Raw genomic sequence first — 25,788 nt, 5'->3', positions numbered from 1 at the left:
TTAGAACATAAAAAGACATGTGCAAAACCTATGTGGAGAAATATTTTAAAAGCTTCCAAAGGATCCAAAAGTAGGCTATTTTTCCACAAATGGAAAGACAAACCATGTTCTTGGGTAGAAAAATCAACTTTGTATGGATGTCAATTTTCCCTACATTAAAATGTTAAAAGCGATCTCAAAAAACATTTCATTCTGGAACTAGAAAAAATGAATCGAAAGTTAATTTGGAAAAAATAAAGAAGCAATAATACTTTAAAAAGAAACACAATTGGGAGTATTTGCCCTAAGAGATATTTAAAAACCAGTGATTAATCCTCAATAAATTAAAACAGCATGGTATTATCACATCCGTAGACAAAGAGACCATTGCAATAGGTCTAGAATAGAAAATCTAAACACCACGAAACATACGAATTTACTATGTGATAAAGACAGCACTACAAATCGATGGTGGGGGGGGAGGTATAAAGATAGACCTTTTAAAAATAAATGTTGGGACAACTGGGTAGTGATTTGGAAAAAGATAAAGTTGGATCTACACTTGGTATATCAAAATGATACACCAAGATCATTTTGAATGGATGAAAAGACCCAATGTTTCATTGTGAAACTATGCAAAGTTCTAAATGTAAAAGTGAAACCATACAAATACTACAGCGCACCAAACATACAGCAGTGTCAATTTAAGCCGCTCCCGCTAAAGGTCTCTTTGGAGATAGGGGATTTTCTGCATCGCCTTCTTCCCATTAGGTAAACCACAGCGCTGGCAACAGAGTCTTAAAACTCATCCCTGATTGAAAATTCATCCCATACATTAAAAAACAACTCTCAGGAGTATCCAAAGATGTGTGCCTTCTGATTCAGAGTGGAGTCGGTAAGCCTCATTTTGGCATCGTGTAAAAGAGTGGTGATAGTGACTCTTGTCCTGCCTGTCGAATAGTTTTGTAAACGGATACGAAAACGAGAAATTATTAAGGATGGGATTCCCTTGGCTGGAGAAGCCCAGCATAGACGACTTCGCTCCTCGCAGGAATGCAGGACTACTGCCCTCACTCTACCCAGCAGGGACCGCAACGGGTTTCGCCTGGCACCGGGTTTCGCCACCCATCGCCTTTCAGCAGGAGCCGCGGAGGAAACGCCTCCTTGCCCTCCTGCATTCTGATAGGCCAGCAAGATTGACGTTACAAAGAGAACCGCAGCCCTATTGGTTAGCAGGTACGGTCCGCGCGGGGCTTCCTGGGATATGTAGTCCTGGGATCTGCTGGCTCGGAAGGTTCGCGAGTCTGACGTCGGAGATTTTGGCCCTGAAAGGCGACTGAGGTGGTAAAGAGGTGGGAATGTCTGGAGAAAGGGTGCGGGGAATGGCGAGATTCAGTGAAGAAACTGAGATGGGAGGGTTGCGAGCTCGCAGAAAGGTATAGACCTACTTCGAACCGGGACGCGGAGTGTTGAGGGTGGGGGAGCGCGAGTTCCACGGCCAATCAAATACTAGCAACTGTTGCCTTAGCAACTGCTCCAGACACCTAGGGCCACGCCCCCTGTCCGCACTCCAAGGAAAGGGGAGGAGCCCGGGCTGTTTAAATGGCCTTGGGGTTAGGTGGGGAAGGAGGGTAGCTCTGTTTTCTCCACGGCTCTAGTGTCCTTGTCACTGCGGCTCCGTGGGACGGTTTCGGAAGGTAGGACTGGGATACCAGGCCGGCGCCCCGTCTCCCCGCCGATTGGCCCACAGCCCCTCGGGGGCGGGTCCCGGGGCTGGCACCTCCCGCCTGCTGCGAGGCGAGGACCTCCGGGATTCCTAGAGAGGACTCGGAAGTGCAATCGCAGTTGGGATTTCTAGCTCAGCCCCGTTGGACTGGGAAAGCTTGGACTTGCTTGCTTCCGGCGAGGAAGTGGTGTGAAGTGTCGTCTTCGGTTTTCTCCGTTTGTAAGAAGCAGCCCATTTCCCCCAGCCTTTATTGCGGAAGCTTGGTCTTCCAGGAGAGTTCCCCGGGACTGGAGCCTCGAGGAAAGGGAATGTTCTTTGTGTCCAGACGGTGGTCCTGTCTCTAACCTTGACTGGGCCGGTCTAGGTGTTTACGGGGTCAGAGTCGATTCCGAGGAATCCAGGTCCAAATCTCTACTTATAACCCTGCTTTTCTTTGGGACCAATGAAGTCTACCGTTTGTCTCTCAGGCCCTTTTGGCTTGAAGGACAGGACCAATTTTGACCACTGTAATATTTTTGACCTTTGTTCTGACTTAAGTTTGGCTTATGGTAGAGAGAAGGAACGACTGCTTCTGGACTAGTTAGTAAGTTTTGTCCTATTATTTATATGAAATTTAATGTTCTTCACTAAAATTGTGTTAGGCCAATGTCAGATTTTTATGGCTCTCGTTTACATTTTTTAAATGTTAGAAATATTCTGGGTTTTTTTTGTAATTAGTTTACGAATGGAGTGACAGCTGCCTTGTAGCTCATATTTTTAAGTAAATTGTTGAGTAGTCATTTTTACTGTAGATGACCTCTGTCATCTCTTTGCTAATAATAATTTACAATATATCAGTAGGTTGCACACTAATGAAAGCGCCCTTCAGAAGATAAAGAGCAGAAAACAGATTCGATCAGTGTAACACAGCTAACCTGGAGAGACATCCCTTTGAGTTGGAATGATAATGACAGAATCTGGGGAAGTTACAGACTTGGACCCTCCAACTGAGACTTCGCAAGAACAAGAAGACCTTCTAATAGTGAAGGTGGAAGAAGAAGACTGCACCTGGATGCAAGAGTATAATCCACCAGTATTTGAGACTTTTTACCAGCGCTTCAAGCATTTCCAGTACCATGAGGCATCAGGCCCCCGGGAGGCACTCAGTCAGCTCAGGGTGCTCTGCTGTGAATGGCTGAGGCCGGAGCTGCACACCAAAGAGCAGATCTTGGAGCTACTAGTGCTGGAGCAGTTCCTGACCATCCTGCCTGAAGAGTTCCAGACCTGGGTGAGAGAACATCACCCGGAAAATGGAGAAGAGGCTGTGGCTGTGGTAGAAAATATACAGAAGGAACTAGAGGAACGCAGACAACAGGTGAGTGGAGACATTAGAGCAATGAGAAAGGAGAGGAAGAGAGTTAAGGAGCTGCTAAGCAAGGGTGAGATCCTTAGCACTCTGCTGCTTCATTCATATTCTTTTGTTCTCCTGGGATTAGGTACACTGTGGAGATTTCCTGCCATTCCAGCAAAGAGAAGCAGTATCCAGTGTGTTAGCCTGGAGAAGACAATCTGCGATTTTATTTATTTTTTAAATTATTGTATTTATTTTTTGAATGACATGATACAAAATTCAAAAGGTACATAAGGTTGTAATGAAAAGTAAGTTTCCCTCCCACCCCTAATTCCCCAGCTGCCTAGTTCTTCTCACCAGAGGCAACTGCTGTTACACAATTCATGTATATCCTTACAGAGATCTACCATACTGATATATAAGCATATATGACATGCTTAAAAAAACACAAATGTTTTAAAATCACTGTGCACTTCTGCATCTTGCTTTTTTCTTATATCTTGGTTTATTCCATGTCAGTGCAAATGGAGCGGCCTCACTCTGAAACTATATTATATTCCATTGTATGGATGTTAAGGGCCCTGTTAAGGGCCCTTTAAGTTGTTCTTAGATTGTTTCTGAATTTTTACTGTAACCAACTTTGCTGCAATGAATATCCTTTACATACATCATTAATTTGTAGAATGAATGCTGAGAAGTCCAGTTGTCTCAGAGACCATATGAATTTGTAATTTTGACAGCTGTTGACAGATTATCCTCTGTAGAGGTTATACCGATTTATAGTCTCAACAGCAATTTTTAAGAGAAATTCTTTGTCCACAGCCTGATAACACAGTGTTATCCAACTTTTTGATTATAGCCAATCTGTAAGATGCAATTTTGGTGCAATTTTAACATGCATTTCTCTTATTATGAGTGGGTTTGACCACCGTACATATTAAAAGGGTTATGCCTATACCTTTTTTTGGTAAATTATCTATTTATATTATTTACTTATTAGAAAAATTAAGCACCGTGTCTGTCATTTATGTTGCAAGTGTTATTTTCCTATGTCGCTGTTTTTCTTTGCTTATAGAGATTTTTGCATTGCAGGATATTTAAATTTCTATGCAATCAATTTAAATCTTTTAATTTTTAATTTTTGAGTTTTGTGCCACACTTAGAAAGGTCTTCTCTACTACAGTATCGTTAAGAGGCTTTTCTCATAGTTTCTTTTCTTTTTTAATACTTTTAAATGATTGATAAATCTGGCATTCACTTTGGTTTAGGGTGTTTGGTATGGTTATAACTTTTTTTTTCAGATATTTATCCAGTTTCCCCAGCAACTTGTATAGTAATCCACCATTTTCCTCTTTGATTAAAATGCCATCTTTATTACATACCAAATTCTGCATGTATTTAGGTCCATTTCTGGTCTTTTTATTCCATTTTATTAATCTTACTGTCTGTTCAATATCAATATTTTATTTATTGGAGCTCTGTAAAGTGCTTTGGTTTTTGATAGGGCTACTACCCTTCCAAATTGTTTTTCAATATTTTCTTTCTCTTTTTTTGAATGAACTTTAGAATTACTTATTTAGTTTTTATTACCCAAAAATCTTGTTGGTATTTTTGTTGGTATTGTATTAGATCATATATTAATTCAGGGAGGATCGCTATCTTTATGTCATTATGTCTTCTTGTGCTTTCTTATTCATTTATAACTCGACCCTCTACCTTCTTGTTGCTAGTCTCACACTCTCTTAAACTTGAATTTTCTTTTTATAAAAAAAAACAAAACTCATAGGATCATAGGGCTACAAGAGTTTGAGGCTAGAGAATTTTCATTATTCTTCAGAGCTATTGCACTTTAATGTAAGGTACCAGTCTCATTATTCTTTACTGAGTAAAGAATAAAGTAAAGGGTACTTCAGCATTCTAGAACATCAAGATCCTCAGCTGGTTTAGCTCACTCCATGAGACAAGTGGGCCGTGGAGAGAGTTACTGCTAATCTGTGGCCAGACCCTGCCGCTCTACTGAATGATTGTCCTGCCAAGGGGATGTTCAAACCTTACTATTGCTTCTGTCACAATAGGAAGTAAAGGTTCATGGTGACATCTAGTTGTTCCTTTTTTAAACCTAATTGGGACATTAAGAAACTTTTCCCTATTTTTTATAGTAATAAATATTAAAAAGCATAGTTTAAAATAAAAAAGCATTTTTTAATAGAGGATTTACGGTAGATGTTACACATTTACCTCTCTCAGTGTGATTTGCAGCCCATCTTTGGAAGGGACACATAGTGATGGTCAGAATTTGAGGCCAGAGAGAGGATTTCACACGGGTCTCCACGGCGCACTTTTCCTTTCTCTCTGCCTACCTCCTGTATCCCTGACATTGTTCTTCAACTTTATCTTCAGACATTTCTTGTCTCTGGCAAGCCTTTCTCGGGCCTTATTCTTACCCTTCCTCCTTGGTTTCTCTGTCCTAGTCTCGGGATATCAAAGGCTGCTTTGCTTCTTTGGTGTCTAGGTACCCTTTGACATATTTGGTGTCATTTTAACTCTTGTTCTGAGCAGGTCCACGAGGACACAGACTACCATGCAAAGTGACTTTCACTTTGTGTCCCGACCATCACTGTGTGTTCCTTCCACAACTGTTTTATAGCTGCCTCTTAACTCCTGTACCATATTTTGCCAGAACTAGGAGGATTAAACTCTACAGTGCTTTGAAACATATGGCAATTCTATCACAATGCAGGGTCTTATTACCTGCTAGGATGCTCCTGTGCTAGTACCTTCCAGAATAGACAGGTTGTGGCAGAGTAATTGTGTGTACCCTAGGGTTGAGCAAGAGCCACGAACAGAAAGGAGGACTGTAGCACACCAGACATGCACTAGCTCCTGTCTTGGTGTTGGTCTGCTAGGGAACCAGGTATATCTTCCTGAGTCTTATCATTGATCTTTCCAACTTTCTTTCTTACCTCTCTCCCCACTTCACTGAACTTGACCACGCTGGCCTTCTTACGATTTCTTGACTATACCAAACACCCACTTTCTGCCTGAGAGTCCTTGCTTGTGTTCTTTCTGCCTGCAACACTTTTTACTTTTCTCCTGTCTGGCTTCTTTCATCGTTTAGGTGTTTACTTTAAGTAACACTTTCTTAGAAAAGCCTTTGTTGGCCACTCAGTTTAAAGTAGGTCTCAGCTGTTCTACCTCGTGGCACCACTTTCTTTTCTTTTCTAATATATAATTATATATTTGTGTTGATATGTTTAATGGAAGTCTTCCTCAGCTAGACATTACCCATGTTATTAAGCCACCGTATAATCAGTGCCTGGCTCATATGCACATTAAATATTTGATAAAGGAATGAATGAAAGAATAATGTGAATTTACAGGATTCTTTCATAGCCTTCTTGGTAATGTACTGATTGGTGTGGTTGTGGTTGTTAGATTGTGGCATGTCCTGAAGTCCTTTCTCAGAAGATGGTGCCACCAGGAGCTGTGCAGGAATCCTTCAGTCACCAGCTCCTGTCTCTGAACCCCCAACCTGAACAAGAGCCACAGAAGCCTCATCTCCTGGAGGAAAATGGTGAGGATCTATGATTCAGGAAAACAAATGTGGCTAGAGAGTAGGTGCCATGGGGGAAGCAATGTCAGCAGCATAGACTTTGGGCTGGGCGGTCTCTTTGCAGTCAGGAGGAGCTGGAGGTTGTGAAGGGTTGGGGACCTGGAATTGAGTCCCTGGTTTAAGAAAGAGGTCAGCGTATAGGATGGCTAAGAATTGTACCACAGTTCTATTCAAAAGCAGTAATGCAGATGATGACAACTATATAGATACTGTTAAAAGAGCCACAAAAGTATTTTACAAAAGTATCATAATTGTTTTGTAGGAGTTTTCCAACTCTACCTCATAGATTTTGTTGTTTTAATGCTTATGTAAAAAAAGCTTTCCCATTTCCTAACTACACTCGTTTCTGGCTGCTCATTCGATTAGAAGTCTTATTTCAAACAATGCTTCACAATGACTTTTGGAGCATTTGTTCTCTCTCTCTCCTTGTCTTCTATTAACCTGTATTAGATACATCAAAGAAGAAATATGCACAGCTGAGTGTTTTATTTATGATCTATGTCCACAAGTCTGTAGTCTCTAATCAGAGAAACTCTTACTATCACATGTAATTTAGAATTCAGAATTTTTCAGATTAAATAAGATAATAGGACTTGTATACCATATATTACACTAACAGGATTTGAGGTGGTACTCCATAATCACACACATTAATATTTCGGCAGTAAAATGTATGCATATTTCCAATAAGTGGATTAAATAAAAACTTTGAAAAGCTTCACATATATTTTGGTAAGATTTTGTTGTCAAAGTAGTTCAATGCCTAACTTAAAAAAACCTTTGGTATTTCGAGCTTTGGAATTTCAGAATTGTGGATCAAGAATTGTAAACTTTTGCTTCCTGTTTGGCCTCAAGCTTTATTTTTGGGTGCCCTTCTGGTCAGGTCTTTCACTTGATATGTCCCAAGGCTCTAATCTTTTCCAGCTTTCCTTTCACTGTGGTAATAATAACTAAGTAGCAGCAGCAGCAGCTATTACTTCTTTGGTACTTACTGTGTGTCAGGAGCTGTTCTAAACTTTACTTGTAGGAATTCATTTAATCTTCAGTATACCAGGAAAAATAGTCTGCACTGTTACCATCTGGCGCCAATGGATTCTTTTCAATTATTTTTATAGTTAAGTCATTTTATGCATAATTTACAGTAGAATCAAAGGATAATGAATAATTTTTAAAGAAATTTTAATAAAAATTAAACCTCTTTGTATCAAGTATATTTTGATAATAAAAACATCATAAAAAATAAAAGAATACTGCCATATAATACTTTGCTTTAACAAAATGAATACTGTCCTTGTAGCAAATTGGGATAGTCCAGAATCGTGTTGCAAAATATTATGTGATGAAGTCCTTCCTGTTGCATGACTCACTGGATGAGATGGTCATATTCCTTTTATGAAATTAGAAATATAGTGTTTATTGTTGATTCTTGAGTTTGAGAAAAATTATCTGGGATATTGTCATTTGTAGATTCATACAAAGATTTCCCTTATACTTTCAGTTTCATCATTATCATTAGAGAGCACATTCTCTCTGTCTTCATCATCTTCTCATTCATCTAATAATAGCGAAATGTCTGCAGATTTTTTTCTCTTTGACGATATGGGTGGAAAATGAGAAACTTTGAATTCTCAACTATGTTTAATGAAAGCTAAAAGCAGTGTCAGTAGTCTTATACCTTCTTGAAGATGATGCAGAACTCTGGGCAATGCACTTAATATTTTGGGAATAGTGAAGAATGATGATGTATTTCACTATTGTGTCATCCTAAATATTTCCTTTATTCTCTCATTTTCTTATTTTAGTCTTTTATGCTCTCATTGGAAATAACTAATGAATAATGATAGTAAAAATTAAATAATTCCTAAGATGATGAAATAGAAAAATGTTTAGTGATACAGGAAAAGTAAGATCACTTTGATCTCAAAATCTATTCTAGATTCGTAAAAGGGTCCAGTGGATCCATATAGAAATTATAGGATAGGACGAGTTTTATTCTATTTTTTAATAATCCTAAAGCAAGTGTTCTTTTTGTTCTTCAGAAGGCCTCTAAAGGAATACAAGTCATGTAATTCCAGTCTTTAAAAATAGTTAAAACTTGAAAATAGAAATCGAAAAACCAAACTTGTGTTTAATAACCCTAGTTGGCATTCCAAGGGTTAATGCTCACACTTACCCAGTGGAGTGAATAGGTATTGCTGTTATCCTCATGTTAGAAATTAAGAAGGTAAAGTTCCAGTCAGATGGTGGGACATAAAAATTTTAAGTGGAAAAATGAAAGTATGTCAAATTCAATCATGGAAAAAAAAAAGAAATTAAGAAGCTGAGGTCTAGAAAGGTTAAGTAATTTGTTCAAGGTCACAAAGCTAGTAAATGACAGAGCTGGGATTTTATTTTAACAAAAGCAGTCAAGCTCTGAATCTGCTCTTTTACCTCATTCTGTGCTACCTTTAGCTTGGGAAGGCTCTACCATCAGGCTTTCTCAAGTGCAGAATCTTGTCCTCGAATCATGTCATCTTCCTTCCATTTGCAGAGTCTCATCAGATCAGGCTACTCTTTTCTTCTATTCCTAGGTGCTGCTTCTCTTCTCTGCCCTGTTAGCCAGACCCTAGCCAGTTTCTTTATCCCATCAAAATTAATATTGTTTGTTTGTTACACACGAGGCAGCATTCCTCATGCCTTTGATAGCACTGAGGGCTGGTTTTCTGCTCAGGGGACTAATTTGAGCTTGAGAGGGGCAAAGTCATTTACTTAAAAACTAAAGAAACAATGGGTTTCATGGAAACTTCAGCAAATAAGTGGAATTATTTGGAATGTAATTATAATTAGAATGTAGTCTATACTTAAAATTACTGTTAAGTAGATTACATTTATCCATTTCTTCAAGTCTTCTTTTTACTCCTTAGGGACACTCCTGTTTTCAGATGTTGTCTCTGTTTATGGCTTTTATCCATAACCATTATCTCCTCCTTTTTGTGTCATTGCTCATTACTTCCCATTCCTTGGACACAAGCAAGCTAAATATGCACATACATCTCCAGGACTGGGTGAGCCATAGCAAGGTATAAACCGTCGGGTTAAAGGTTAATACCAGCTGGATTTGTCCAAGCTGGGGCACACATAGACAGTGAGATCTGGATGCACCATGAATCTTGGACAAAGAACAAGCAGAGATGACAGCAGAAGGTCAGATAGTCATTAGCATCTAGAGATCAGACCCTCCAGGCATTGCACATTCACTCTACCTGCAAAGCACCCTTAATTCCTATTCCATTCCACTTCTACTTCCTGTAGAAAGGTTTTTCTGATGCTCCTACCTCCCTCTCTCTATTCTGTAGGCGCCCCTCCCTCTGTGTTCTTTTGGGAACTGGGGTGAACTTCAAGTTAGTACTCTTTACCCTATTCTTGAAGTAAGTAAGATTTACATGCCTGTCTTCCCCATTAGACAGTGAAGTTTTGGAAGGCAAGAATTGTTTTATCTGTCTATTCCTATAACACACAGAGTTGATTTATTAATACTAATTGGCTGACTATAAACCAATCACAGTAATTCCTTGAAGGGAAAGACTGTGGACTAAGAACTTGCTAATCAAAGTGTGACCCAAAGAGCAGCAGCACCAGCATTACCTGGGAGCTTGTTAGAAGTGCAAAATATAGGGGCTACCCCAGACCTATTGAACTAGAGTCTTTCCTGTACCAAGATCCCCAGGCAATTTGTTTGTACATTAAAGCTTGAGAAGCCTTGGGCTCTAGTCAGTGCTTCAGCTCCATGGAAGCTGTGGAACTCTGGTTATTTTGGGGGATGATTAGGTTAGATCTTGGCAGAAGAGAGTACATCCATATATAGGAATATTACAATCTGAAGTCAGCAGCATGGACTTGCCTAACCAAAGCAGGGAGTCTACATTTTTTGGGAAAAGGGTACATATAGGGTAATTGTGGGAGTGGCCAGTAAGTCAAGGGTATTAAAAGCCAAGCAGAAGAATCTGGCTTTGATGTATCAGGACACCATTGTGGATTCTTGAGCAAAAGCATAACATGATGGCAGTTGGAACTGAGTAAAGATATTCTCACTGACACCTCTTTTTCTCACCCCTCAGCCCTTCCTGCTCTACAAGTTTCTTCCCTTCCCCTGAAGGACAGCCAGGAGCTGACAGCCTCACTTCTCTCAGCTGGGTCCCAGGTGAGCTGGCGTCCTTGTGCCTGCAGTGAGGACCCATGTCTATTCTTGGACAAGAAGCTGCCTTAATCCTGAATCTGTATCAGTTCTGTCTCTTTAACTAGAGACCAGGCCCATCTTGGGTTCGTGCTTTAATGTCTTTTTTCATTCTATCCAGTACTCCCCATCCTGTTTGAAGCGTAGACCCTCCCTCTATTTCTTTCCTTAATGCATGAAGTTCTTCCCCTCACTCCAAATTTGAACAAAGGGAATGGGAATTTAGTGGAAATCTCATGTTTCAGAAGTTGGTGAAAATTGAAGATGTGGCTGATGTGGCTGTTTCCTTCATCCTGGAGGAATGGGGACATTTGGACCAGTCCCAGAAGGCCCTCTATAGGGATGACAGGAAGGAGAATTATGAGAGTATTACTTCCATGGGTAAGATTTATTTTGTCTGCGTGGATTAGGACATCTTAATTTTGTAATAAAGAATGTTTCTAGTACAGATTATAAAGCATGTATGTTTCAATTGCTATGACTTTTTTTCTGTGAAAAAGTAAATCAGCCTTTTTTTTCTTAGCTTATTCTGATTATATCTATCATAATAAGATTATGACTGAACACTGATGATGCTTAGGGGATAGTATTTGTGATCCAGCAAATACTGTCTTTTTACCATTTTAATAAAAGAGCTTAAAATAACAGATTTGGATCTTTTCTTTTTAAATTTTAATTAAAATTTTCTTAAATTTTGTGTTTTTTAAAACAGATTTGGATTTTAACAAATTTGTAATAGTTATTGTATTCTATTCCTTGACAAATTGAATTGTTCTTAACTGCATAATTCTCACTTCTGAAAGACTTTTTTGAATAACTGTTTATTATAGTAGTAATTACAATATCTCAAGGGCATTTATTCTCTTCTTCTAAAGCACGAATGGCTAGTTGTTCACACTGTTACCATTCTCAGAACACTAGTACCTATTTTATGATGTTTGCCCTGTTAGCATCTACACTTTACACATCATGTTTTTTCTTGAATTTTGTGCCCCAAAATGAGATTTTGCACCTATTTCTAAGTTACGATCCTGGGAACTGATATTTGATTGTGCTGCTTGGAGCAATTATAAAAATTTCAGCACTGTGGCAAACATTTTAGAACTTACAGCACTTAGCTTCTTTTGAATGAATTCTTTTAGAAGAACCACTATATATATATCAGGCACACTGGTAGACTTTAGATGAAATACATAGATATTGTCAGATTTCTTTTGAAAAGGATTATACCAGTTTACATTGTATAAGGGATTTCGCTCATTCATAGGCTTTTATTTAAAAGTGTAAAAACTGACTCATGCTCTTTTAAAGTTTCTATTTCTTTTATTACTATTGATATGTATATTTGTATTTCCTTTTCATTGATTTATTTGTACATGCCCCCTGTTTATCTGTTGAGATCTAGTGGTCTTTCTTCCCAAGGAATTATTTTTGTAGTGTATTATTTTAATGCAAAAATTTTTTCATTCTCTTCTTTTTAAATTAAATTCTAATACCTCGCTTGTCTAATTTGAGTCTATTAGTATTATTTTCCTTTTCACTTACTTTACAGACATTCGTTGGGTTTCAGAGTTGGAAGTTATTGGCACAGCTCTTTTTTTTTTTTTTTTTAGGCGAGGCAACTCTTGGTTGACCTCACAGATTGCAAGGATCTTGTCATCTTACAATCCCTTATTTTTTATTTTTTATGCCTACAGCACCTGGTCTTCCTAGGTGGTCTCCCATCCAAGTACTAAGCAGGCCCAACCTTGCTTAGCTTCCGAGATCAGATGGGATCGGGCTTGTTCAGGGTGGCATGGCCGTAGAACACAGCTCTTTTCTATACCATTCTCCAAGCAGTTTAAAATTTTTACTTTCTCATTTTTCTTCTCATTATTCATTTCTTTATTAATCTTATACTCAGTATACTCTTCTGCATTAAGAACATGTTCAGAGGTTTCTGCTTCCTTAACTTCTCTGGGAAGAAAATAAATGAATCTTGGAAACAGCTGTTACCAAGGAGTGGCTCGAGATGTTTGGGAACACGAGACAGTTTTGCTGAACATTGCAAAGGAGCAGAAATTTGAGAGAGATCCTATAGATAAGCTTTCAAGAACTTTGTGAAGGGGAAGAGAGGGAAGGCTGGTCACTGAAAGAATACATGGGTTATATGGATGGATTATTTTTGTATGTTCTTATTTTAAATGAGAGAGGTTTTAAGTACACTTACAAGCTACTGGAAAATAACTAGTTGAGAGTAAGTTTGAAATGTTGGGGCAAGGAAGAGCGTGTAATTGATGTAGAGAGGTCCCTGGAAAATAGGATGGCGTGATGAAATCCAGGGTATAGGAGGTAGGATTAACCTTGGCTAGGGAGAGAGACAGCTCCTCCATTGTGAGATGAGAGTAGAATGAAAGAATAAGGCCACCATCAAGTTTATAGTTCTAGTTGCAGGATGTCCAATGAGTTCTTGACTGGATAGCTTTGACCTTCCTAAAATAGGAGACAATAAGTCACCTGTTGAAAGTGAGCAGGTGAATGCAGTAGGCGGTGGAGTAGAGGTGTGAGCACAGTGAACTTTGGTTTTAAAAAGGTCATTCATGCAAATAGTGAAAACAATTTAGATAGTATAAATGGGTATAAAACGAAAAGTGAAAATTTATGTAATTGAATTAACCAATGTTGTTACCCCAATAAACTTAAAAAAATTTTTAAAAAGTAATATATATATATATATATATATATATTTTAAGATCACTAGTGAAGTCCTATGAAATACATCTTTAAAATATAAAAATAAAATAAAAAAGATAAAACGAAAAGTAAGCCACCTACCCCTACTGATATTCAATCTCCTAGTTCCTCACAGAGGCAGTGACTATTACTAGTTTCTTGATTGTATCTCTAGACATATTCTGTGTCTATACAAGTTTGTGCAAAATCATAGCATATCATACACACTATTTTGTTTTTTAAATACAGTGATATATCTTGGAGATCATGACAGAGACATTTTGATGTAGCTAAGAGAAAAAGGAGTGGGGAAACTAGCCAACCTTAGAAACAGAATGCCAGACGGCACCAGTGAGATTGATGAGCATGAATTTATAAAGCACCAAATCTGCCTGATTAGATGTTTTTGTAACACCCCACCCCCACAACACACGCACACTGCATTACTCAGAAGCCAGGTATAGCATTGAACTATGAGTTCAGTTGAGCTATTGAGTTCTCTGTCAAATATACATAATACCTCTGTCAGATAAACCAGAAGAATCAACAGAAAGCTTGTCATATATGTGAAGGAGAGGCAGGGAAAGAGGAAAAAAGCAAATCTGGAAACCAATCAGAATAACAACCTGTATAATCTCCTTCTCTGAAAAAGGGCCATTGTTAATAGTCCCAGAGAGGTGCATTGGGCTAATCTGATTATTTTCAAATTCATCCCCAGAAAAAGAATGTCATGAGCTTGTTTGACTTGTTGAATGGGAGAGAATTATAAGAAGAATAAAATGTGTGAGCATAAGTAGATATGAATAAAAGAAGTATTGTGATAGCTGAGATTACCTGCTTAGTTGAATGGAGTAGGAAAAAACATGTAAAAAGTCTGGTTTTGTGATAGAGTTTTTTTTTTTTTCCTATGTTTGTTTGTCTCCACTATTAAAATGTCTTTTTAGGAAGAGAATTAAGTAAAAACAGTTGGAAGATAAATAAAAATTAAAGTTGTCTTCGTGGTACAAGAATTATAACTTCTCACTCTGTCAAAAAAGGTAATATCTACCTCTAAGGATCATTGTAAGGATTAAATGCCATAAAATTATAAGGCATTTAAAGGCATAGCACCTGATCCACAGTACGCATTCAGCAAATGTTAGTTTTTATTACCATTATTATGTAATATTTGAAAACAACTTTTTCTTTTACAGAAAATTTGATTAGATGTAGTTCTCAAGAGGCCATGATCTCTCTCTCTAGCATTTAAAAAATAATATTCCTTAATTTTTGTTAACTACTGAAGATTTGTCTTTTAAAACTATATTAAATGTCAGTGTTTTGAGTAAAATACATGTTGTTAATCCAGTGTCTTAAACATCTGTATTCGTCATGGACTACTGACAGTAGCTCTTGACAGTAGTAGATCTTTTCTGGGTATAGAAAGAATGACTTTTTTTCCTTTAGAATAATTTATACCATACTGAAATTTTGGGGGAATTGAAAAAGCTAGAAAGATCTTTCTTCTCCAAGCTATGACTAAACAGGAAGAGGAAAGTGAAGATTGGGTTAGCTATAATAACAGATTTAATTAAGAATAGTTAATAATGTTCAGATATTCAAAAAAGGGTACTGTATGTAAGTACCATACCAAGAGAATGTCATCATGATTAAATAGAATAACCGCTCTTCCAGTCTCATCCTTCTGAACCATTCTTGCGAACTCTTTCCTCTTTAATCTGTCTGTTTCCTGCTTAAATATTCTTTATCCCGTCCCTGTATTATAAAATCATAAATGTCTTTACAAAGTCATGTGCTCATGTTGGTTTTGTATAATTATTCTATATCCCTTAGTCATTTCCTTTCTTCTAATGCAGGCAATGGCTGAATTTTTCATTTTCCTTCTGTTATTTCAGATTACGAATCCAGGAATGACAATATGGAACTCATAGTAAAGCAGATTTCTGATGAAGCTGAATCGCACTGGATGACATCAGGAAGCACTGAAAGGAATGTTCCACAGAGTCAAGAATTTGGAGAAGTTAGTGACCTTCATGGCATGGTAGACAGGTGGCAGGTAAACCCCACTGTGGGGAAGTCAAGGCAGAACCCTTCCCAGAAAAGAGATCTTGGTGCCATCACAGACATTAACCGTAAGCAAAAAACAAATGCCGAGAGAGGTCACAAATGTAATGATTGTGGTAAATTTTTCCTTCAAGCCTCAAACTTCATTCAACATCGGCGAATCCACACGGGAGAAAAACCATTTAAGTGTGGTGAATGTGGGAAAAGCTATAATCAGCGTGTGCACCTTACTCAGCATCAACGAGTCCATACTGGTGAGAAACCCTATAAATGTCAGGTGTGCGGAAAAGCCTTCCGTGTGAGCTCCCATCTTGTCCAGCATCACAGTGTGCACAGTGGAGAGAGACCTTATGGATGTACTGAATGCGGGAAAAACTTTGGTCGGCACTCCCATCTGATTGAACACTTGAAGCGCCACTTCAGAGAGAAATCCCAAAGATGTATGTGTGAGGAGTTTGTGTTGGTGAATAAATGGGGGCAAATATTGTTTTATTAGCTTTGAACAATAATAGCACAGATGGATTGTGATAGTGGGAGCAGTAGGAAGGGACATAGATTACAATCTATTTTATTATACTTTAATTGTCAAATTAGGCAAAACCCTATGCCATCTCCCCCATCTCCACAACTTCCCTTTCTCCAGAGATGCCTGCTTTCAGCTCTGTTTCTTCTGGTAATTCCGTATTTTAAATAATTCTGCTATTGCTTTACTCATCAATTTTAGACACTATCTATTGACTTTCTATTGTAAATGAGGATTTTGGCTCTTTTACTTCTTTCCTTCTTTCCCCTATCCCCAATTTAGTTATTTCACTTATTTTGTTTTAAAATGGTACAGGAAGTTTGGAAGTAAGAAATTGGAAGGAAAAAAAATCACCCATAATCCCACTATCCTAACTAATAGAACTATTATTAGGTAGTGTATTTCCTCCTGTCCTTTTTCATAAGCCTATATTTATATAGTTGGAGGGTACAATTAAATATTAGATGTACACATTTTCCCGTGTTGCTCTGCCCTCCTGTTTGTTATTTTTGACAATCTGCTATTGTGTAGAGAGACATCACAATTTACTTGGCTGTTCTCCAGTTGAATTTTTTTTCTTTAATAGTTTTTTTTTATTTTCAATTACAGTGGGCATACACTATTATATTTGTTTCAGGTGTGCAACATGGTGATTTAAATACATCTATATAACTTATAAAGTAATCACCCCAATAAATTTCGTCTCCATCTGACACCACATATAGTTATTACAATATTATTGACTGTATTCCTTACGCTATACTTTACATCTCTATGACTATTTTGAAACTGCCAATTTGTACTTATTAATCTTTTCCCCTTTTTCGCCCAACCTCCAAACCCCCTCCCATCTGGCAACCACCAAAATGTTCTCTCTCTCTATGAGTTTGTTTCTGTTTTTGTTTGTTTTTTGTTCTTTAGGGTCCACATGTAAGTGAAATCATATAGCATTTGTTTTTCTGTGTCTGACTTACTCCACTTAGCACAATAAATACCCTTTAGGTCCATCTGTGTTGTTGCAGATGGCAAGATTTCATTCTTTTTTCAATTTTTTTATGGCTGAGTAATATTCCATCTTATATATACGCCACCTCTTCTTTATCTATTCATCCACTGATGGACACCCAGGTTGCCTCCATGTGTCGGCTGCTGTAAATAATGCTGCAATGAACATATGGATTCACATGTGCTTTTGAAGTAGTGTTTTGGGTTTGTTTGGATAAATACTCAGAAGCAGGATTACTGATTTCTTCTTTGTCTCCTGTTATAGGCTTTATTTTAAAGTCTATTTTGTCTCGTATAAGTATTGCTACTCCAGCTTTTTGTTGGTTTCTTTTTCCATGAAATGTCTTTTTCCATCCCTTTTCTTTCAGTCTGTGTGTGTCTTTCAATCTGATGTGAGTCTCTGCTAGGCAGTATATGTAAGGGTCTTGTTTTCTTATCCATTCATTCACCCTATCTTTTGATTGGAGCATTTAATCCTTTTTCATTTGAAGTCATTGTTGATAAGAAGTTATTGCCATTTATTATTCATATTTTTTATCTCTTTTGTTTTCCTCCTTCTTCTTAAAGAAATCCTCTAACATTTCCTGTAATACTGATTTGGTGTTGAGGAACTTCTTTAGCTTTTTCTTGTCTGGGGAAGCTCTTTATCTGTCCTTCAATTCTGAATGATAGCTTTACTGGGTAGAGTAGTCTTGGTTGTCGGTTCTTGCTTTTCATCACTTTGAATGTTTCCTGCTAATCCCTTCTGGCCTGCAAAGTTTCTATTGAGAAATCAACTGACAGTCTCATGGGGGCTCCCTTGTAGGTAACTAATTGCTTTTCTCTTGCTGCTTTTAATATTTTCTTTTTATCTTTAACCTTTGGCATTTAATTATGATGTTCTTCCTGTGGGCCTCTTTGGGATCATCTTATTTGGGACTCTCTGTGCTTCCTGAGCTTGTATGTCTATTTCCTTAGCCAAATTAATTTTCCATCACTATTTCTTTAAATAGGTTATCAGTTTCTTGCTCACTCTTCTCCTTTTGGTACCCCTATGATGTAAATGTTGGTATTCTTGATATTGTCTCAGAGGTCTGTTAAACTATCCTCATTTTTTTTTGGATTCTTTTGTCTCGTGTTCTGATTGGCTGTTTTCTGCTACCTTATCTTCTAAATCACTGATTCGATCCTCTGCTTTATCTAATCTGCTGTTGATTCCTTTTAATGTATTCTTCATTTCATTTGCTGTATTCATTTCTTACTGGTTCTTTTTTATGTTTTCTATCTCCATTTTTATGTTTTCTGTCTCTTTGTTAAAGCCCTCACTGAGTTCATCTACTCTTCTCCTCAGTTCATTGAGCATTCTTATAACCAGTGTTTTGAACTCTGCATCTAGTAGCTTGTTTGTTTCCATTTTGTTTAGTTCTTTTTCTGGAGCTTTGTTCTGTTTTTTTTTATTTGTGACATCTTTATTTGACTCCCCATTTTGGCTGTCTCCCTGTGTTTGTTGCTATGTATTAGGTAGAACTGCCACTCTTCGTAGAGTGGCCTTATGTAGGTGTCCTATGGGGCTCAGTGGCACAGTCTTCCCTGGTCACTTGAGCCAGGTACTCCAGGTATGTCCCTTGTATGGGTTGTGCGTGCCCTCCTGTGGTAGTTGAGCCTTGGTTGCTGTTTGCACATTAATGGGAGGGATTGACCCTTGGGCTGATTGGTTGTGAGGACTGGCTGGTGAGGGGCTGACTCTGTGGAGCAGGATTCACTTTAGCAGGGCTCTGGTGCCTGCTGAGTCTGTCCTTTGGCTGTGTGGTTCTCAAATACAGTCCCGGGTAGTGCTCTAGCTTAATCTGAAGCTGGCCACTGGACATGCTGGTCCCAGGGCCTCCTGGGAGGGGCTCTAGCCACAGCCTGTGCCCTGACTGGAGCCACCTGACAAGAGTCACCAAGCAGTCCTCAGATGGCCACCAGCCAGTCTGGGCTTATAGGTGCCTCAAGAGGCCAAGTCAGGAACTGAGGCCAGCTGCCACTAGTGCCGGGCTTGGGCTACTCACCAAGAGGTACAGGACACAGTGAGGCCAGATGCTTCTTGTTTGGGTTTTGCAAACCTGTGAAAGACTTTAGGAAAGTCCACAGCATGAACCAAGACAGGCTTTTTGTATGGAAAAGCCACTAGAAACAACTTGGGTGGGCCAGCAAGTTGGATAGGATGAGGCCTCAGAGAATCTCCAGGGCGGGGTGATGGGTATTAGCCTGGCTGACGGACACAGGGTGGAGGAGGGCTCAACAAAGAAACAATGGATTCTGCCAGTACTTCTGTCTGAAAGAAAGCTGCCCCTCCACCTCTCACCTTGAAGCCATTCAATTCAGTTCCTCTCTGTGTGTCCCTGGTGCCTTCCAAGCTGCTGCTCCAGCCCTGGAGCTCAGAGCAAGTGAGTCCATCAGTGAATGAGTCCACTTGTGGGCCCCTTAAGAGAAATGTCTTTGACTCCAGCTGCCCTCCATCTCAATCAGGCACAATCTCTGCTGGTTTTCACAGCCAGAGTTGTGGGGACTTCTCTTCCCAGCACTGGGACCCTGGGCTGGTGAGCCTGGTGTGGGGTTGGGACTCATTGCTCCTCTGGTGGGACCTCCAGAGGATATCCCTCCTGATTCTCAACTGGTACACGTGGGTGTAGGACCAGCCTGTTCAGTGTCTCCGCCCCTCCTACCAGCCTTGAGGTGGCCTCTTTTGTATGTCCACAGTTGTAGGATTTGCTGTTCAGGCTACTCCCAACGATATTTCTGTAGTTTAGTTGTAATTTTGATGTGGTCGTGTGAGGAGGCAAGCACAGTGTCTATGTACTATGCCATCTTGATGGGAACCCCCCAGTTGAACTTCTAATTTTTTCTCTTTTGTCCTGATAACTGTGCTTATGTCTTTTTCTATATTTGGGGTTATTTTCTTATAATAAATGCCCAGAAGTGGGATTAGTGGATGAAAGGCCCAAAACATCTTTATGGCTCTTGATACATATTGCTAAATTGCTTTTTGAAACAATCACACCACGTACGAGAGTATCAGTTTTACTTTCTTTCAGGGTTATCAAAAATTCGTTGTATTCTTTTTCACTAATTTGATTATAAATAAGGTTTAGTGATTTTCCTGTTTGTTTACTTATTTTTTTATCTGTTTAAGTGATATATTTATATAAGATGGCATTACTTTAATTAACCTGTGCTGTGAATTTAACGGCTATTATTAACATTATTCAGAAAACTCTTAAGACTGTCCAAAGTATTTAATTTTAAGTTATACTTTTAATGTCCCCAAACCTAGCCACTTGTCATTCATATTAATAGCCACTGCCACCACTTCCATCATGGAATAAAAGTTTATGTAGTTCATAGTGTCTTGAAAGTTATGGGTTAAGCTGAGCTATTTTCTCAGCTGGTTCTATCCCATTCTACTTGATGACTGTCTCATTGGAGAAATCTGTCTAATAGGACTCTGGACTTGGAAAGCAATTGCTTTAAAATAGTGTCTTTCCTTTTAAATCTTTCCTGCAATTGTTCTTATGACTAATGACTAGTTAATACCTACCTTCCCCCCCCCCTTTTTTTTTTGATCAAAGGAGGGATACTTTTGTGTCCTCATCCAGCCATATTTATTGAGAACCTCTAGGTTAAGTGCTTGGGACACAGCAGTACACAGAACAGATGCTGTTCACGCTCTCAAGCTGATGATCTGGTGGGAGTAGCAGATATTAAAAGTCTATTCAAAACTAGACAGGTTTGAATAGATGAGCATTTCCAAAGGAGAAGTATTGAGTGCTGTGGGAGGGAAACTGAAGGTGGAATGTTGGCTAAGGTTGAAGAGAACAGAGATTCATATATCACCTACCTTTGGTGTTACATCACCAAGCGACAATCAATGTGTGCACCTAACTCAACATCAGCAAGTCTACACTGGTGAAAAACCTTATACCTGTCATTATGTGGGAAAGCGTTTAGAGTGAGGTCTCATCTTGTTCAGCATCAGTGTGCACAGTGGAGAGAGACCTCTTAAGTGTAATGAGTGTGGGAAAGGCTTTGAGAGGCGTTCACACCTTGCTGAGCATCTGAGACTCCACTCTAGAGAAAAATCCCATCAGTATCATAAATTTCATACTGATTCATCTTTCTTTTTTTCCTGTTTCCTTATCAGGTATTCTTCAATTCTATATATGCTTCATAACCCTTTGCTTCCCATTCTTCTAGTTTTTGTCAGTTCACACCATAGTTTTATTTGATTATCCTCTTTTTTCCTGACAGTTTATTTTTCTTCTGTAAAAGAACTGATGACATTTGCATCTCCTCTTTGTTTTTTCAGGCAGTGACAAAAGAAGTAAGAATACAAAATTGAATGTTAAGAAGAAAATTTCAGAATTTTCAGAAGCAGACATGGAACTATCTGGAAGAATCCAAAGAAGTGTTTCTCAAGTTCAAGATTTTGGGGAAGGCAAGTTGGATAGAAAGCAGTGCATTCCCATGAAAGAGATACTAGGACAACCTTCTTCAAAGAGGAGAAATTTCAGTGAAGTTACATATGTTCACAAAAAATCCTCCACAGGAGAGAGACCACATAAATGTAATGAATGTGGAAAAAGCTTTATTCAGAGTGCCCATCTTATTCAACATCAGCGAATACACACTGGGGAGAAACCATTTAAGTGCGATGAGTGTGGGAAAAGCTACAATCAACGTGTGCACCTAACTCAACATCAGCGAGTCCACACTGGTGAAAAACCTTATACCTGTCATTTATGTGGGAAAGCTTTTAGAGTGAGGTCCCATCTTGTTCAGCATCAGAGTGTGCACAGTGGGGAGAGACCCTTTAAGTGTAATGAGTGTGGGAAAGGCTTTGGGAGGCGTTCACACCTTGCTGGGCATCTGAGACTCCACTCTAGAGAAAAATCCCATCAGTGTCATGAATGTGGAGAGATCTTCTTTCAGTATGTTAGCCTCATTGAACATCAGGTGCTCCATATGGGTCAGAAAAATGAAAAAAATGGTATTTGTGAGGAAGCATATAGTTGGAACCTAACAGTGATTGAAGATAAGAAGTTTGAGTTACAAGAGCAGCCTTATAAGTGTGACATATGTGGGAAAGCCTTTAGTTATAGCTCTGATCTTATTCAGCATTACAGAACTCATACAGCAGAGAAAACCTATAAATGTGATATATGTAGAGAAAATGTTGGCCAGTGTTCCCACATAAAACAACATCAAAAAAGCTATTCCAACATGAAATCCCATCAATGTAATGAATGTGGCAGAGGCTTCACTCTGAAGTCACATCTTAATCAACATCAGAGAATCCATACTGGTGAGAAACCCTTCCAATGTAAAGAATGTGGAATGAGTTTCAGTTGGAGTTGTAGTCTCTTCAAACATCTGAGAAGTCATGATAGGACAGATTTCATAAATACCTGAAGTGTGTAGGTGTTTCCATTGTAGCACAGCTCTTATTCAATTTTAGAAAAGTCTTCCTGAAGAAAAACCCTACTGCTATAATGAATGTAATAACAACTTCAAGCAAGTTCTCCAGCTTAACCATCAAACCTACAGATATGTGGAAATCCTTCAGTTAGAATTCAGGAACACTGGAGAATAATAAATAGATACCTGTTCGCTTTTCCCATTGAGAAATACTTTCATTAGCATCTTCATAGTTAAGAGGGTAGGCAAAAGAGAACCCGTGGATAAGGTGGATGAAGGAAAGCCTTCAGATGGCACTTATTCTTCATTCGAATCTCTGAACATTGATACTGAGGAAAGCCTCATAAATGCAATAGAAATAAGCTTATTTGTGGTTTCTGCCTTGTTTGACCGCTTATCTATTCAGGGAAGAGCACAAGTAAAGAGAGAACCCTTTAGCATGATACCCATTTTGGTACCTCAGCAGTGAACCTTTCCTAGAAATGATTATCCCAGTCACTAGAATGCTCCAGTCATTGTTCCCATCTAAGTATTAAACCCCTTGAAAAGAAATCGACTTAAGATATTTATATATTGGCAAAATTGGGGTTCAGAGACTGGATGGTATATGTTCCTGCTGTCATTCAATCTATAACTTCTCCATAAAACACTACTTTTTTGTTTTGTTTGATTCTACTAGCATCAAGGCTAGCTATTAGAGGAGTTAAGTTTGTCAGTTCAGGAGAAACTTGGCTAGTCATCTTGAGAAGAGGGGAGAGGGGCCTTAGCTAAATAGAGAAGAGAAGACAGGCCAAACTGTGGACTGTTTATTTTCTATTACAAGAATGAGGGCAGCTACATCCATAGAAGGAATTGGACCAAGTTGAGTTAGGAATTGTGGCCCAAGCAGTAGGTGTACCAATTCCTAGTTGCTCTGAAGATAGGTCTCCCGTATAGCATAATGACATGTAGAATGAGTTTCAACTTGAGTCGCAGCTGTATTTGAAAGCAAACTAACTGAGAGCAGGGAGGACATGGTCTGGTTAGGCCTGCCTTGTGAGAAGGTCTGGGTAGGAGTTGGGGAAAGAAGATGACATGGATAAAAGGGTTAACCTGAGTCTGTTTTGCTAGAGAGAGTGCTTTGGGGTGCTTTTAAAGTCCTACTTCTACTTACTGCCTAGCGTACAATAAACAATAAATACTTGTTGATTATGTTGTACACTGGTGTCTTGTTCAGATCCCCTTGACCAAGCTGGCATACCCCTCCCCTAGCTGCTATAAGTTTGGACTGCTAAATGCTTACAGCTCTTCACTTCTCCAGAGACTCTGGAGAATTGCCCTCAGTTGGTGAGAGCTGCCTCACCCAGGAGTTATCTTCCCTTCCCACTGCCCAGATAGTGACTGATTAATATAGGGATACAAAAGGCTGATTCGCTTTCCTCAAAACGGGGGATACCATAGTGTACATAGTGTAGTTAATGCTCCAGAACCCATCCTTTGTGGATCAGGCCAAGGCTAGACCTTATGAGACTACATCTGTGCTTGGCTCTTGTTTTTCTCGATCTTGTTTCATTCTCTCCCATAAAGAATTTTTCTGAAGAGTACGCCCTCATCCAATCATGTGGCTCTGAATTCCTGTCTCAGGCTCTGCTTTAGGGAACCTGATTTGGTGCTGTGAGCAGTCCTAGGGGCCTGACTGTAAGAATGAATTATGGAGTTGGCTGCTGACCATGATACAGTGAGGACCTCATTACTGATGGAGTATTGGTAGTCCCTGGCATGTGGTGGCCATTCAGTTGTGTGATATTCACTGGTAAACTGAAATGGTAATACAGGTGGAAAGGGATGTACTGACTTGGGTAAGATTTGGGGGGGGAAACGAAAATATAGAATTTGTGGTTCTTGTTGAAAGTGATTGCTCGAAGAGAAAAAAATGACACACTTGACAAATAACCACTAAATGCAAAGTGTGTCAAAGGCCCTCCTTGGGAGCATTAAGTTTTATTTCCTGCAACTAGAATCACAGAGCTAAATGTCAGATGTAAGACTTGAGAATGACAACTTTAGTGAAGCCTAGTGTTAATGTTTATTGAGCATTTGCCATGTTCTAAATAGGCTAAGTGCTTTCTGTGGATCATCTCACTAATCCTCACAACATTTTGAGGCAGTTTCACTTATTAGCACTCTCATTTTAGAGTTGTGAAAAACTGAGGTTCAGAATAGGTAATTCACTTGCCAAAAGTCATAAGCCCTTGTAGTACAACTAGCATTTGTACCCAGATCACTTTGCCCCAAAGCTAAGCTCTTAAGCACTAAACTATACTGTGTCTTATATTATTACACGTCAAACATTACAGAGTAGTGAAACTCTGTTCATGTTAAAACAATTTTAATACAAGGTATGATTAAAATCATACAATCATAGAATCTTAGAGTTGTAATGGGCCCCATGGGATCATCAAACCCAACCTGCCATCCAATGGAAGAATCCCCATTTGATTTGTAGGCATGTGCATATTAACAAGTGCTTAATAACTATGTTGAGCTGAGGAAAACATTTCCTGGCAACTCATTATCTAGTTTCTGCATGAAACCTTTTCAATGATGGGGAGTTAATTGCCTCCCAAGGCAACTGCCTTTATTGTAAAACAGCTTTGATTTCCAGAAACTTTTTTTCTGAGCTCAAAACTATGTTGATCCTTTAGTCTTGCATCTTCCATTGCTTTTAGTTGCAGAAAAAAGACAGTTTTATGATTTGAACAATTGACTGAAAAGTATTTTGCTGCCATGCAGTCACCACATCCATCACAGCCTTTCCTTCCAAACCTCCAAAAGTAAAGAGAAACAAAATATTAGGGTCACATATTTTGTTTGCTCAAGTTTGGGCAAGTTAGAGCAAGATTTGTTTGCTCAAGACACTACTTACTTTTCCTTTTAAACATGAAAATGTTGGAAAGGACTAAAGGCAAAAAAGGGAAAGAACAGTACAATCTGCATTGCACTTACGTCAGTGAATGAGTTCAGGGAACATGTAGGTTGAATTCTATAGAAATATCTGCTAAGAGATAGGGAGGAAGCCTGTGGCTGATTCTATCAAAAATGTTTATTGTTTTTACAAAAGTATCAGAGCCATCTGGGGCTGACAGGTCCCAGTCATTAGCTTGGGGTCCTTTCCTTGCAGAAGGAACAATTAGAAACAGATCCCAGG

At 38.8% G+C, this 25,788-nt stretch overlaps 1 protein-coding gene and 1 non-coding gene across 16 annotated transcripts; one reads left to right on the top strand and one right to left on the bottom strand.

Annotated features, from left to right (window-relative positions):
- Window positions 1-1,262: 1,262 nt before the first annotated feature.
- Window positions 1,263-23,799, top strand: ZKSCAN5 (zinc finger with KRAB and SCAN domains 5). Of its 15 annotated transcripts, none has more exons than XM_023526184.1 (7): window positions 1,263-1,331; window positions 2,546-3,059; window positions 6,471-6,609; window positions 10,746-10,828; window positions 11,107-11,242; window positions 15,469-16,077; window positions 21,493-23,799. In XM_023526184.1, the coding sequence occupies exons 2-7, from the start codon at window positions 2,646-2,648 to the stop codon at window positions 22,593-22,595; spliced, it is 2,484 nt and encodes an 827-aa protein (XP_023381952.1). In that variant the 5' UTR covers window positions 1,263-1,331; window positions 2,546-2,645; the 3' UTR covers window positions 22,596-23,799. The 15 variants fall into 15 exon arrangements, with proteins under 15 accessions (XP_023381952.1, XP_023381951.1, XP_011383895.1 ...); XM_023526183.1 differs by having other exon boundaries at window positions 1,275-1,331; window positions 2,543-3,059; XM_011385593.2 differs by having other exon boundaries at window positions 1,299-1,320.
- On the bottom strand, window positions 12,550-12,668 carry LOC111734045. The gene has a single exon (XR_002778285.1). It is a non-coding gene; the product is annotated as a 5S ribosomal RNA (ribosomal RNA).
- Window positions 23,800-25,788: the final 1,989 nt, after the last annotated feature.

The sequence above is a fragment of the Pteropus vampyrus genome, unplaced genomic scaffold (genome assembly GCF_000151845.1).
Source record: "Pteropus vampyrus isolate Shadow unplaced genomic scaffold, Pvam_2.0 Scaffold739, whole genome shotgun sequence".
Lineage (NCBI taxonomy): Eukaryota > Metazoa > Chordata > Mammalia > Chiroptera > Pteropodidae > Pteropus > Pteropus vampyrus.
This window is presented reverse-complemented; position numbering and strand designations above follow the sequence as displayed.

What these genes read in the sequence shown, in the direction of transcription:
- ZKSCAN5 (XM_023526184.1), top strand. Translation starts at nt 2,646, where the DNA reads ATGATAATGACAGAATCTGGGGAAGTTACAGACTTGGACCCTCCAACT. An exon ending in TTCTCTCAGCTGGGTCCCAG is followed by an intron (nt 10,829 to 11,106) that starts GTGAGCTGGCGT and finishes CTCATGTTTCAG; the next exon opens with AAGTTGGTGAAAATTGAAGA. An exon ending in CAGAGAGAAATCCCAAAGAT is followed by an intron (nt 16,078 to 21,492) that starts GTATGTGTGAGG and finishes TTGTTTTTTCAG; the next exon opens with GCAGTGACAAAAGAAGTAAG.